Source organism: Geospiza fortis, unplaced genomic scaffold (genome assembly GCF_000277835.1).
Source record: "Geospiza fortis unplaced genomic scaffold, GeoFor_1.0 scaffold443, whole genome shotgun sequence".
In the NCBI taxonomy this organism is placed as follows: Eukaryota; Metazoa; Chordata; class Aves; order Passeriformes; family Thraupidae; genus Geospiza; species Geospiza fortis.
In genome coordinates, this window is record NW_005054335.1 from 5,955,399 (window position 1) to 5,970,232 (window position 14,834).

Here is a 14,834-nt window from a genome sequence, read left to right on the forward strand (position 1 = left end):
TATATATATATATATATATTCTGTGTTTACTTTCTGTGAATACATACTAATTTAGTGATGCCTAAGACAAGCTGTTAACAAAAATTTTTCAGAACACCTGCAAAAGACAGGAATTCCATCTGGATCTCAAGATAAAGTTTCGGTTCTTGATTCTGGACCAGAAATGGCTGTGGATCCTGTAGCAACATCAAACTTGTCTGCTAAAGCACCTGAATTTTATCCATCAGGGTACCACCAGAACTTCAATCAGAATTTCACAGTGAGTGTTTTAACTTCATTCTTTAGTATGAGCCAATTTACTTGTATTCAAATTAATAATATTTTCTTGAAATCTTTCATGTCAGATAATTTGAATTCTGTATTTGCTAAAGTGTTTACAAAAATTCTGAATATAACCTCCCGAGTTGCAGCCAGGATGTTAAGTGATATTGGGTAGATATTATGATGTACATGAGCACCTCTGCTGTGAAATATTTTGCTAAAGCTTGTTTCAGATAACCATGTTCCTTTTTGACTACACCAGGTGTTGGTTGCATTCAGTATGAGAGTAAGCTGTTTTTTTGGTGACTACCTCTCTTGTAGTTACATCTATACTGCATTTTAAATGAAAGCGTAGCTTCACTCTTATGTAGAAATCACAGGGAGAGAAAGCTTGAACTTTAGCTTCTCTGAGCACAGGCTTTGCCTTTCCTGAATTTCCTGTGCCACAGGTACCATTCCTCATGACTGCCTAAGCTAGCGTAGCATCATGTGTCATCAGTGGTGTTGTATCACCAAAGGGCAAAAAAAGTTAACAGTTACCTACCAACACACCTAGTAAGAAATATATTTCCAGCTAGACTCAGATCAGTTTGTAGATGCCTAATGTAATAAAAGCTATTTTATTTCTATTTCCTGCTCCATTGTCTTCCATGTTACTGCTTCAGTAACTCTACTCCAGGGAAGATCTCTTTGAATTCTTCATATATCCTTTTGTTATGCAAACATCAGACTCTGGTACTATATCTAAACAGGTGGGAACTTTTACAAATACAATCAAGTGATTAAAAAAAAAGAGGGATGCTGAATCAAATTGATTTTTGATAACTGGTAGAAAAATACCTCATTTGAATGCTGAATATGGTGCTTTGGTATTCTGAAATCTTTTCCTCACCAGTAAAATTGATGTTACCTTAGTGTTACCCGCTTTACCTGTTTACTAAATGTAATTACTGTCCTGTATAATAGACCCCACAGCCAATATACAACTGTTCATGCCAGTGTGAACATGTTTTGATGAATTGATAATCTAGGAGAAAAAATAACTGCTTTCCCCCAACACTGGGTCCATGTTTTCTATAAATAAAGTGTTTCAGTTTCAAGACAAAGAAAAAACCCAAACAGCCTTCCCAATAGCCTACATAGTGCACTCTTAAAACTGCAAAGTTTCAATGCCAACAAGTTGCTTTTCAGCTGTTTTGCAAAAACACACAAGCATGTGGGAGTGCCTGGTTGCTATGTTGTTGGAATATGCTATGAATGTGACTCATCTATTAATAAAACTACCTCTGAAAATGTTAACAAAACATGTTGCAGGCACTTTAATCTAATTAGAATATGATACACATAAAGCAGTGGTATTTTTCTTTCATTCTTCACTATTTGAAAATCTCTTGTTTTTTTTAGTTTAGTAACTGAAGGAATTTTATAAATTGGGCTCACTTGTCATAAAAATAAAAAAATTAGCACGCTTTACAGTTACACTGATTTTGACCATGAGTTTTAAAATTTGAATCAAAACAAAGTTTTGAGAAACTTTTTTTATTTAAAATTAGTACTTTATAGTTTCCATTTGTAAAGATCCCTGAATTTTTAGATCTGAAATATTGTATTTTTCTCATAAAAGACACAGTTGTTTTGCAATTGCAAAAAAACCATTATTTTTTAAATAGTGTTGCTTTCTTGTTTGATTGTGCACTATTATAATTACTCTGTCTGTCCATGTAACATTTGCTATTAGGTCAGTTAATTTCCAGTCTTTCCAGTTTTTGATGCTCAAAACTATCAATTACCTGTGAAGATGGTTTAAGGAGTACAGCTTACCAGGTTTTCTAGAATTTTCAGAAGAACTTTACTGGGATATTGAAGAAGGGCCTCCATGGAATTCTCTGTTTGTATACAGAGTCTGACCCATAGAAATTGTAGTTGTCTGCAGCAGAAATAGTGACTGTATAGGTTTGAATTGCCAGTAGGAAACACCAGGTTTGTTCCTTGGAATGGCTGTATGATAATAATATGGCTGTCACTCCATCAATGGGCATAATGACATTCTTACTTCATAGCTTTAGGAGTGAGGTTTTTGTTATTTTAGGGTTCCACAATCCTTCCCTCCTGCTTTTTTCTTTTTTAATTTCAGTAATTTCCATCAGAAGACCAAGCATGACAGTGCCACTTAACCTCATTCAGCATGAATAGGTGGTTTTAGCCTTTTTGTGCTTGGGTTTGCAATAACTTTATTGGAAACTTGTTGAGTTCATTTAACTTAAACGACAAAAAGCTTGTTCCTAAGAAGTCTGAAGAATAATCAATAAGTTGTTATTAGTGACTAAGTTCATAAGTGGAAATATTAATTTACTAGATAAAGAAAAACAGCAATCAGTACATATTAAGAAACTTAGTAAGAGCAGATTTGTCTCATGAATCTTTGCTATAGACTTTCTGTTTTATCTTTATGTATATCAGAGGAGTCCTAGTACCTATTTAGTCTTCTACCCTTCTATATGTAAACCCATGAACTGACACATAATAAGACAGGGGAAAATCTATAATATTTTCATCAGTTACTCTTTTGTTGTAAATAATCCAGAATCCCATCCTAGAGCTATCAAAGTTTAGAGAAAGAAATTGGAGCGCTGGCTTGATGGAGTAATTATTGAAATTAACAGAAAATCTCTAGTTTACTTTTGTGGCTTTAAATTATAACTTTGTAGTGATGTGTAATCTTCCAGGCTTCTGTTAGCCAGCTCCTCTTGAAAAATAATCAGGAGCCATTTGCTTTGTTTTCCTTGGGTTCATACATTGCGTGGATCTACGTTTATGTTAAATTTTGAAATCTGAAAATGAGACGTGCAAGTACTTTATTTCTAGAAGCTGAATTTAGTTCGTTTTTAAGGAATCAATTATAAATAATTTTAATAAAGTTGTATATTTCTGAATTTCCCAAGTACTCATTTTTCTCTCCCATTTGCTCAGTTCCCTGGCATAGTTACTGAAACCTAGACTTCTTTTGAAGTTGCATATTTAGTACAGGTAGATAAATATGATACAGAGTTTAGTTCTGTGTTTAGCCTCTTAATTACAAATTGAAAATAAGGGTATACAACAGGGACGCTAGTATACCAAATGGCACCTGGGATCCCTTACAACACAAGGATGTTCTCTAAGACTGGATCCTTGCCAAGTGAGTGTGAGAGGAAGATACCTTCCTCTCTGCTGAAGGAGGGTCTTGTAACAATCTGATGGCTGTCAGAAGGAGCAGCTTCTTTTACTAGCTACAGCAATTGCATGCTCTGCAGCCTGGCTGGAGAGTTTTCAGACAAGTTGTTTGGAGAGATGCTAGTTCAGCTGTATGTGATGCAGCTGCAGTAGCTGCACAGTAATGTAGTAGTTCTGTGAAACAAACTAGTTTTAAATTTATTGCGCAGAACTCCTACTGGGCTGTTTGAAATTGCCTTATAAATGTTGATTTTCTTTAGTGAAGCAGAGTATGTGGCAAGTCATACATAGGCCTGTTAGCCTTTACTTTTTGTAAGCTCCAAGCCTTTTAAAATCATAGAAAACTTTAGGTTAGTAAGGACCTCTGAAGTGCCCATGCTCCAATCCTCAGGTTGTCAAAGGCTTTATGTAGTAATAATTTTCCTTATTTTCCATAAACCCATATTTTTTTTCGTGTTTCTGGTGGGTAATATTGTTATTTAGCCATTAGTGTTATTAACTGGCATATCTTCTAGTTAAATATATTTTACCTCTGTTACACTGGTGTATGTCCCACCTCACTAACTTACAACATGTCTGAATGATTTTAGAAAGTCTGCTTTTTTTACCCACACATTCTTCACAAGTCATGCAATTAATACCAGGATGTGATTTTCAACAATGTGTATCTTGTCTTTCTCATAGCTCATACCCAGCTAGAAATTTTTCACAGATCCATATTGCTATTCAGTAGAGGAGAGATAGGCATTTAGAAGACAAAGAAATTAAAAATCCCTATTAAGGGAGTAGAAGGGGGAGGTGGACAATATAGTTATAACCCTTGTCAATATATTTATGTACACTAAGTAAAAAAAAAAGCTTTATTTTAGCTCAGCTTTACCATAGATACCCTTTAAGCATTTTTAAATGGCAGAATAGTTGAGAATTCTGATTTTCTTTACATTACTCTTATGTCTTGAATTGCTAATTTTAAGTCATTTTTTTTAGAAGTGCCGCTTCAGGCTCCTTCTTGCATTTCTGAAATATATGAGGTGATTTACACAACCTTTTGTGTAGTGTGACAAAATGATGTATTTGGACTGTGTTACTACTAGTGACATGACAAAGGATGCTGCTTTCTTTGCTATTCTCTTCATATACCTGCATTATAATCATCTGGAACAGTGTTGACTTTAGATACCCTCACATAGATTCATTTCTGAATGGACAAAAATTCTGTTTCATCAGTGGGAGCATAAATATCAATGAAGTGATACTGGGTAGCCCCTCCTCTGTTTAGAGAGCAGTTGTGTTTACTGTCTTGTCTGGTTTTAAACCTCAGTAGCTGTAAATTAATGCAATTCAATTTGAATAGTTTCATTTCATGCCTTGTAATCTTTTATCTTTTGCCAAGAGATACAAATACTCTGGCTTTAAAATAGCCGTTTTTCTGATTATACTTCTTACATGGGAACAGTACTATGTATTTATTGTATTTCTCTAATTACTCTCACTTCTGCATATTTTTAGAACACTGTACACACTATCTAAGCCCAGAATACTTTGTTTCAAATTTTTCCTTCTTTTTCCTTCTGTGGTTCATAAATCCACAGTACAGTACCAGGAATGGTTGTTGAGCCTCAGTTTGGTAGTTCTACCCTTAACAGATAAACTTACTTGGTTTGTTAGTTAATCTTATAAACCAACTTTTGAAGCAAATTTCTTTTCCATTTTTAATGTATTTTACTGGGAGACCCTAATGTCTGTAAAAATACTTTGCCTGGCTCTTAAGGAGGCTTCTGAAGTCTACACTTCAGGAGATGTTGGGGTCTATGCTCTGTAAAAATATTGAAGTCAACTGTGTAATCCAGCATACAGAGACTCAAAACTCAGGGATGTATGGTTATTTTTGGAGACAGAAGGTGTAACAATTCTTCAAGGTTGTTTTTAAGGAGTTGGCATATTCTTTCACTTCTACAGGATTCTTCTTTTGAAGATAGATGTGATGGCTATCTGACTCTGGCAGAATATGTACAAGACTTCCTAAATCACCTCACGGAGCAGCCAGGTTGTTTTGAAACAGAAATAGAACAGTTTGCTGAAACACTGAATGGCTGGGTTATTGCAGATGAAGCTTTACGAGAACTTGTTGAACTCATCTATCAGCAGGTAATGTATTACAAGATGGACATTATGCCTCTGTTACCCAGTGTCCAAGATAGATATTCCAGTATTTGTTACATTATTGTATCAATGTAGTAATTTAATGATTGATATTTTTTTCCTTTAGACTTAAATATATAGGGAAGGATTTTGCTCAGTTAATCGAAATGGTAGCTCAGATTTCAAATGCCTAAGTTGTATACATTTTCCCAGTTTGCTGTTTCCTTTGTTCTGTGTTTGTATCTCCTGGGTAACATACTACAGTTGAAATTATGCTATTTAATTAAAGGAAGTTGTTTGTATTTTAGTTTTTGTTAGTAAAGATTGAAGAAACTTATACAATATTGTACACTTTTATTCTCTTGTGCAAAAAAATTCTTCATAGTCCTAAGAAACTTTTAATTTCAAGGTATTTAAAAAAAATAAATTTATACCTACTGTGCACACCATCTTTTGGGAAATACCTCCTTTCTGCCAGGCTTTTTCTTTATTTGAAATATACCTATTTCAGAACAGCATAATTGGAGAAAAGGAAAGCTCCTCTAAGGGTAACTAGGTCCAGTCCCATTGATGGCCATGGAAATGAGGACAGAGACCTTGAGCTGAACTCTGCACTAATTGGGGGAGCCATTGGAAAGAACAGCTTAATATGTGTTGCTTAGCAAATGAGCTGCTGTTACCGTCTTCTGGGCTCGCTGCAGAAAAGGAAGCCATGCTTCTTGGCTTGCTCTTCATTATTTGTTGTTATCCCAACAAACCTTTCATAGGTTTGTTGCTTACAAATTCTACCTTGAATAAAAGTAAGAAAGCAGACTTTTACTTAAGTAAAGATACCTGCAGAATATTTTAATCTAGTATATGTAGAAGTGGAATGACTGGTTGGCCATTGTACAGAACTGTAGAGTCTCAGGTTTCTCATTATTATACAGAATTAATGCAAATTTAATTGAGACCAGTTTAGTTAGACATGATGATCACCTGTGCTGCATTTGGCAGCATCATTTTACCATTCCTTATTTGAACCCATGGAGAATAGTTTATTGGAACAGAAAAAAGAGGATTTCATGCTATTTTTAACTTCCTGTATTTTAAATACACTGACTTACATTTAATAGAAGTCTTTAATGTTACCTCTTCTCCTCTGTCCCCCTTTAAAAGCAAGTTCAGCATTGGGGTTTACTGTGACTTCCTCAACTCAGAAGTTCAACATTAGTCTGAAAAATTTACATGAAGAAGTTACATGAAAAATAAAGCTTAATGCTGAAAAGCTGTGTTAGTATCTACAAGCACCTGATTTTAGATATCTTATGTATCAGGCCAGCATAGTGTCTGAGCAAAGCCAACTATACTTATTCTTCTTTCTTGAGCAGAGGCTCAAGCGTTTGTCTCCCATTTTTTCACAAAACAATTAAAATTGCTGTAACTTACAAGCATCTGCCTCAGTGATACAAATTTGACCCAACTAAGCTGATTTACAGATGCTAGGTTTGTAAAGGAAATATACTGAAATGAAATAAACCCATGTCCTATAGGGTCTTCCCATCACTTCTGTGTAAGGCATCTTAGCCTGTCTATAAATAGTAATTATATACTTATCTTATTTATGTCTGAACAGAGTGAAGTGCCAGTTCTTTTGTGACAGTCTTCCGAAAGTTGGACACTGAATTCATAGTTTAAGAACCTTTACTGTTGTCTAGTTAATGCAGTGGATTGTTCCTGTTAGAGCAACTACAGTTTCCCAAGATATGTCTTGGTAGATTAACCTTCATGCTTAGATTGTGACTTTTTTGAGTTGGAGGTAAAGTGGTGTTGCCAGCAATAATTGTTCCAAGAATATGATTTTGCAATGTAATGATTGATTATTAGGAAGATATAGGGTGGAATATTTGTTTGTCTGGGTGTGCTACCCCAGATCATAATACCTAAAATTTAGTCATTTCAATGTTTGGTGCAACCACAAGTACAGCCCAACTAGTAAGGAAGATAATGTTTAAAAAATACAGCTGAGATTTGAAGAATTTGTGTGTGTGTTGGAATGTTAAAGTTTTTGTTTGCTGGGGGTTTTTTGGGTTGGAGTTTTTTTGTTAGGAAAAAGTATTAAAAAGGCTCACTTTGTAAAAAAAGGGGTACCTTTTCTAGTCAGAGCAACTGATTGAACCACAGCATGAAAGTCTTTTTAGGTAGTTCACATGCCCCTTACGGGAAAGTGGTGAATTCCATTTGTCTATCTTAATTACTTAAACTTGTTGTATCTTCCAGAGACACTTAATTTTTTTACCAGCAATTCTATGCACATAGGAGAATTATGTCTTTTTCTCTGCCTGTAAGAGGTAGCTAGGTATAATTGCATTAGCAAGACTTTTTTTTTCAAACATGTTGGAACAGCTCAACCATGCAAACATATCTGTAGCACTGATACATGATCAGGATGCAAAGAAAAATATTCAAAGATTGTAACGCCAGAGGAGAAGTTTACTGAGTTCTTAGTATCCTCATTTTCTTTTGGACAGAGCAGGTGAAGTTATTTGCAGCAGAACCTCTTTTCACTGTAACTGCGTCTGAGAAATAATCTGAAATTCAAGTGTTGTTAGAGGAGGCTTGAAAATGAGTGAACAAAATAAATTTCCACCTCTTTAAAGTTTGAGTTATCAGATTAAAACAGAAGATTTTTTACACAATATCATTCCTACCACGTTTTTTTAGATGACAAAGGTGTAGATGTTCAGCAGTAGCGGGACTTGTTTTAGCAAAAAAAGGATACATTGAGAACGGTTACTTGTAATGATCTAGTCTTACTCTCTGATTCAGAAGTTTGCAATTCTGCAGATTGCTGGAGGATGTATGGGAGAAAGTATTTCTCTTTACTTGCCATGTTCTTACACTCTCCTTGGGTATTAACCATGGCAAAAAGAGATTATGGAATAAATAGCTTATAGACTGAAAAAAGACAACTTTTGATGATGTTGTTTGAATGTACTCATTGTTCCTTGAGAGCGTATGTGTTCTTGAAAAAGTGTCTTAATGTCCACTGTTGATTTTTTTGTATAAGAAATCTGTAAGTGACTTTGAGACACTCTTCAGTTGTAGGTCACAGTGCAGAAATAGAGTTACATGAAGACATGTGGCATAATGGTGGTTGATTTCTTAGAGCCATAGAATTATAGTATAATGAACTTCTAAGTTCTGCTGAAGTGCATATATCAGCATGCTGGAGCAATACAAAAGTGAACATGGCAAATAGTAATTATTAATCATTAATTTTCTGCTCATGAGTTGTCTGATCAACATTAAGCATGGGTTTCAAAAAAGCTTTTAACAATATTTTCTGACAGCCTAATCATTACTTTTATAAATAATTTATTTTTCCTTTTTTTTTTGGAAGGCCACATCTGTCCCAAATTTTTCATACATGGGAGCCCGGTTGTGTAACTATCTATCTCACCACCTAACCATTAGTCCACAAAGTGGGAACTTCCGACAGTTGCTGCTTCAAAGGTCAGTATCAGTTAATTTAAGCCTTGTTCTCCTCAGTTACATCTTTCTGGTTTGTGTGTTAACTCCTTCTGTTGAGATAAGAGATACTTATTTAAAATATTACAGATTGAGGAGTATCAAAACACAGGTACATGCTGAGTACTGAACACATGCATCTTAAAATATTTTAATATTTTTAAACATAAAAATAGGACTCCATTTGAAGTTCTGTGTGATCTTTTGAACTGAGTATATTATGCTGATCCCCAAAATAGTGCAAATTGGAAAGTTAATCTACTTTAAAAGTTTACTAAATGCACACATAGGTACTGTCCTTGTCCTTTGACTCTTGCCAGTACTTACTTAATTGTGGTTTTTTAATTAGTGCTTTGATTTTTTGCCTGGAATTGCTGTGTAAGGTTTATTCACTGATGCGCTAACTGACTTTGTATCTATGAAATAGCAGTATAAAATCCAGAAGGATAATTTTTTTCAGTTTCAGTTGTTGCAGATTTCTGGGGACCGCACTTAATACTGATTAAACTTTGTAGTTGACAAAAATGCAACATTTTAAAATTATTATATCCTCTCAAATATTATTGCATGACGTTTGAAGGAGTACTGTCTTGGACACTTCAGAATTCTTTAGAAATTTGCATTTTGTTTTTTTTTAAAGACTGGCTTTCTAAGCTTCAGGTTTGCCTCTTATTTGAAAAGTTTTTACTTAGTCCAGCAAAAGTGTGGTAAACTTTTACTGTAGTGCATTCCAATGGTCTTTTTTCATGAGTGGAATATTGTGGTTTAACCTGGCAGGTAGCTAAACGGCTTGCAGCCCCTCACTCACTTCCCCACCCTCCCAATGAGATAGGCAAGAGATCTGGGGGCAGAAAAAGCAGTATTCATGGGTTGAGATAAAGATATTTTATTAGGACAGGAAAGGATGTGGATATATAATAACAGTGATAAAAGAATTAGCATATACAAAACAAGAGGCACACTGTGCAATTGCTCAGCACCCACGATGCCCAAATAGTTCCTGAGCAGCGGCCTCCAGCAGCTTTCTCCCTGGTTTGTATGCTAAGCATGAGGGCGCATGGGATGGAATATCTGTGAGGCCAGTGGTGTCTCCCCTCAGCTTCCCCCCAGCCTCCTCACTGGTGGGCTGGGGTGGAAGCAGAAGAGTTCTTGATGTAGTGCAAACACTGAAGCAAAAGCTAAAACCAGGGCATGCAGAAGCTGAAAACACTCATTTTTCTCTCTTTTTCTGGTTGTTGTTCTCCGTTTTTTTATTGTTGTTGTTTGTTTGTTTTGTTTTGTTTTTTCTTTCAAAGTCATTGCTTATGATTTTTTTTAACTGTGTTACTTTGTTACTGAAACATGGAAGGAAATCCCTGTTAATGTTGCATTTTCTGGCTCTTGGTTTTGAAGCAAACCGAATGGATAACATTAATGATAGCACTCTGAAGCTATTAATTTAAAGCTGCTGATGTTTTGCTTGCTGATATGGATGAAATTGGGAGCAGGGAGGATGTGTGCAGATAAACAACCTAATAATGTGACCACAGAGAGGTCATCTTGTGTTTCTCAACTAAGTCTCTACCTGAAACTTTGTATTTCAACTCTTAAGATTTTTCAGTTTCTCCACTTTTTTTCAATCCATTACACAATCATTAAAATTTGTCTGGGTTTCCTTTTATCTCAAATATTTTTAATTTTGTTTTTGTACTTTTATGTAAACCTGTGTGGTTTGGCACAGTTGCTAAATACTAGAAAAATTACTTCACTACCGTAGTATGTTAATCCTATTTTTGTATTTATATCTAAATTACAAAATCATGGACCTATTGGGTTGGAAGAGACCTTAAAAATCATCTAGTTCCAAACCCCTCTGCCATGGGCAGGGAACCTTCTGCTACACCAGGTTGCTCAGAGCCCCGTACAGCCTGGCTTTAAACACAGGGATGGGGCATCCACAGCTTCTCTGGGAACCTGTCTCAGTGCCTCACCACAGTCTTCGTAAAAAATTTCTTCCTAATATCTAGTCTAAACCTGTCCCCTGTTAGTTTGAATCCATTCCCCTCTGTCCTGTCACTGCATGCCCATGTGAAAAGTCTTTCTCCCTTTGGGGCCTCTCTTAGGTACTGGAAAGTGCTACCAGGCGTCACTGATGCCTTCTCTGCTCCCCGCTGAGTCCCTGCTCTCTCAGCCTGTGCACACAGGAGAGCTGCTCAGGGCTCTCTGGTCAACTTAGTGGCCTCCTCTGGTCTCACTCAATATGTTTGTGTCCTCCCTGTTCAGAGGACCCCAGGTCTGGATGCACTGCTCCAGGTGGGTCTCAGCAGAGCAGAGCAGAGGGACAGAATCCCCTCCCTCCCCTGCTGCCCACAGGCTCTGGATGCAGGATACAATTGGCTTTCTGAGCTTCAGGCATGCACTGTCATATTGATCTTCTCGTCACACCCCCAAGTCCTTCTTGGCAGGACTGCTTTCAACCATTTCCCTGCCTAAGCTGTTCTTAATGCTTGGGACTGCTCTGACCCTTATGCAGAACCTCACACTTGGCCTCGTTGAACTTCATGAGTTGCACAAGGCCACCTCTCAAGCCTGTTAGGGTCCTGTGCCATCCCTTCCCTCTAGAGTGTCACTTAACACCACTCAGCTGGGTGTCATGAATTATGTATCACTGTCACTTAACATGGCAAGATAAACAATTAATCAAATAAGTGTAAAGGCATCTAAGACAATGTGGTAAGCACCCTGAAGAGGGGAGCATGTCTACTTCATTTCTTTGGGCATTGGCTGCCTGTGTTACTGTTGCACATCCTGGACCCATATTCAGTTGTAAAAATTGTGTAACTATTAATTTCTACATGTTGTAAGTTGTTCTTTTAATTTTGCTGTGTCAGATATCTCAGTGCTGAAAGACCTAATCATGTAATCATATGTGTTTCTCTAAAAGGATGCAAATCCACTGCTTCTTTGTGAAGGCCGTTCATTCCCTTCACAGATCATACATCCCAGCATTCAGCATGTAACAGTTTTCATGCTAAAAGTTCTCAGCATTCCTTTAAATGAGTAGCATGTTACATACGTTGGAACGACTACAGATGGTGTAATTGTTCTTTAATTTTTACAGGTGTCGAACAGAGTATGAAAACAAAGATGAAGCTACTAAAGGGGATGAGACTACTAGAAAACAATTTCATGCCTTCGTGCTGTTCTTAGCTGAACTTTATCTTAACTTAGAGGTAAGAAGAAAGTCGGCTGTCATGTGGCTCTTCATACAATTTTTGTTGTGTGTAGGTAAACACTGCAACTTCATGCATCTGTGATATGTTCAAAAATCTGTATATTTTTTTTTATGCCTGTGCTTTCACCAGCTTCTCTTCCTGCTATAGCATAGTTAAAAATACACATATAACTTGATTGTTTCAGTGGTTTGATTAAAGCAAACACTATCAAAATGTTCTGCTGGCATGAGGAAGATCCTTCTCTAACTCTTCCATTTCTGGACCGTAAGTGGTCCTTGAGATCTACCTTTCACTTGCTAGATGAAAAAAATGAAGATTTTCAAAGACTTTGGAACAGGGGAAGTTGTCCCTTTGTGGAGTATGCCATAGTCCTTGGAGTATGCCATTTGGTTTTAAACCATTTTCTGTAATTTTTTAATTATATAAAGACTGCTTTCTAGAATTAAGCTACCACTGCTGTAGAGAATAGGCAATGCAATATGGAAAAGAGCATGAGGTTCTGGGAATTTGGTAATTTTTGGACCATTAAGCAGGCATTTGGTAGCTTTTCTTATTTTAGCAGAGAAACAAAATTCTAGCCATGCATTGTTATGCCAGAATTGCAAGGAAATTACTCAGATTAAGTTTTCCACTGACACCTAGCTGTGTGGTGCAGTCCATGTGCTGGCAGAAAGGGATGCCACCCAGAGGGACCAAGACAGGCTTGGGAGGTGGGACCATGCAAACAAGGTCAAGTGCAAGTACTCATCTGGGCCAGGCACAAATACAGGCTGGGTGGAGAATCAGTCAGGAGCAGCTCTCCTGAGAAGGGTTTTGGGTGTTGGTGGATAAGGACCTCAGCATAACATGCATCAGAAGATGTATGGTCAGCAGATTGAGGTAGGTGATCACCTACATGATGTTTAAAGTCCATTCCAACCCAAACCATTCTATGATTCCATGAAAGTCTGTGTTCTAAAATGGTTACAGTATTTGGCATATAGATGTCAACTATATTGATCACAAACCAAATTATACAGCATTCAAGAGAGAAAATGTGCCCAAAATAATTTCTAATATTTGAAATATTGGGGGGTTTCTTATATGTTTTGCAGATTAAGGGAACAAACGGACAGGTTACACGGGCAGAAATTCTTCAAGAAGGCCTTCGGGAATTACTGAATGCACTCTTCTCTAATCCTGTGGACAGTAATTTGATATGTGCAGTGAAACTGCTGAAGGTGAGACAGTAGTTTTAAAAGAAAAAAAACCAGTTTTTTTAAACTGCCTAGCTTTAATATAGGGAATCGTAGGGTAAATTGCAAATGAGTAAGTATTTATAGGGGTTTATGCATTACAGCATTAGCAGAGCAAACTACTATTTTTGTTTTTCTTAGTACCATTAGGAAATTGAGCCAGTAAAAAAAGTAACAAGTTGCTCTAAAAATAAATCCAAGGCCATTTGTGTACAAATGAGCAATAGAACTGAAGTTGAGGTGCCAGTGAATAAATGCTTCCTCTCGATCTCATTTTGCTGCTTCTGTGTAGGAGAAAACTAAAACTAACATGTCTGAATGAATTGTGATATCTTAGGTATGCTTTGTGTTCTGGAGGACACCTGGCCATTGGGGTCCATCACTTTTTGTGGCAAAAGGTTCTTAATATCTCTTCCTTCCTTCTGTGTTATGGCATTATTATTGTAAAAATATATAGATTTCTCTTTCATGTGGAAAATAAACCTCTTTGCTCATAACCCATAGCTTTTCTTGTAAAATTGTTAGCCTCTGTGTAGGAGAGGCTCTTATCTTCACTAGGCATCATTATACTTGTATTTGGGAAAACAGTTTAAAATAGGATAGAAGGTTAAATGCTAAACAGTATTTTTCTGAAGATTTTTGGTTGGCTTGGTTTTTTTCCTCATTCCTTACCCTTCCTCATACTCCACTGCTTCTCAACCTGCTCTATCTTGAGTTTCATTTCTGACAGCTTCTCTTGATATCATAAACATAGAGTAGGGAAGAGAGATTTTTGTAATTTAAAACCTTCATTTGGCGTTTGGATGTTTAAGGAGGTTGCTTCACAGCAGGTGTGAGATTGTGCTCAGTGAGCACATTCACTCCTGCGGTCAGTCCTTATGTTGGCAATGCTTCCCTGAGGCAAGGCCCACTGAAGAACCTTTTTAAGCAGCAATACACAAATCAGGAAGCTTTATAGCGCAGTAAAGAAGAAAAGAAAAAAAACAATCATCTAAATTGTTTTATGACATATTGCTATATCTAAACGGTGTTACAGAACAGACACTATTTTTCATGCAAGTGTTTTCTGACATTATATAGTATCTACAAATGTTGAGTATGTATGTATCTAGACTGGGCTGCCTCGTGAAACCTTAGTTTCACTACTGAAGCAATAAACGTCTCATTTTATCTTTTCCATTTTATACACTGATAGATACAGGTTTTTCTCTGTTTGCTGTGCAGTATGTTTATTTTTAATTAATATTGATACTATTAC

General features: G+C 36.5%; 1 protein-coding gene across 1 annotated transcript in view; it reads left to right on the top strand.

Annotated features, from left to right (window-relative positions):
- The window catches only part of PAIP1 (poly(A) binding protein interacting protein 1), a 35,441-nt gene that overhangs the window by 4,870 nt on the left and 15,737 nt on the right, over window positions 1-14,834 (top strand). Inside the window, exons 3-7 of the mRNA XM_031057847.1 lie at window positions 93-259; window positions 5,434-5,622; window positions 8,999-9,111; window positions 12,227-12,338; window positions 13,436-13,561. Coding sequence (XP_030913707.1) covers window positions 93-259; window positions 5,434-5,622; window positions 8,999-9,111; window positions 12,227-12,338; window positions 13,436-13,561 — 707 coding nt within the window. The remainder of the gene's footprint in view (window positions 1-92; window positions 260-5,433; window positions 5,623-8,998; window positions 9,112-12,226; window positions 12,339-13,435; window positions 13,562-14,834) is intronic.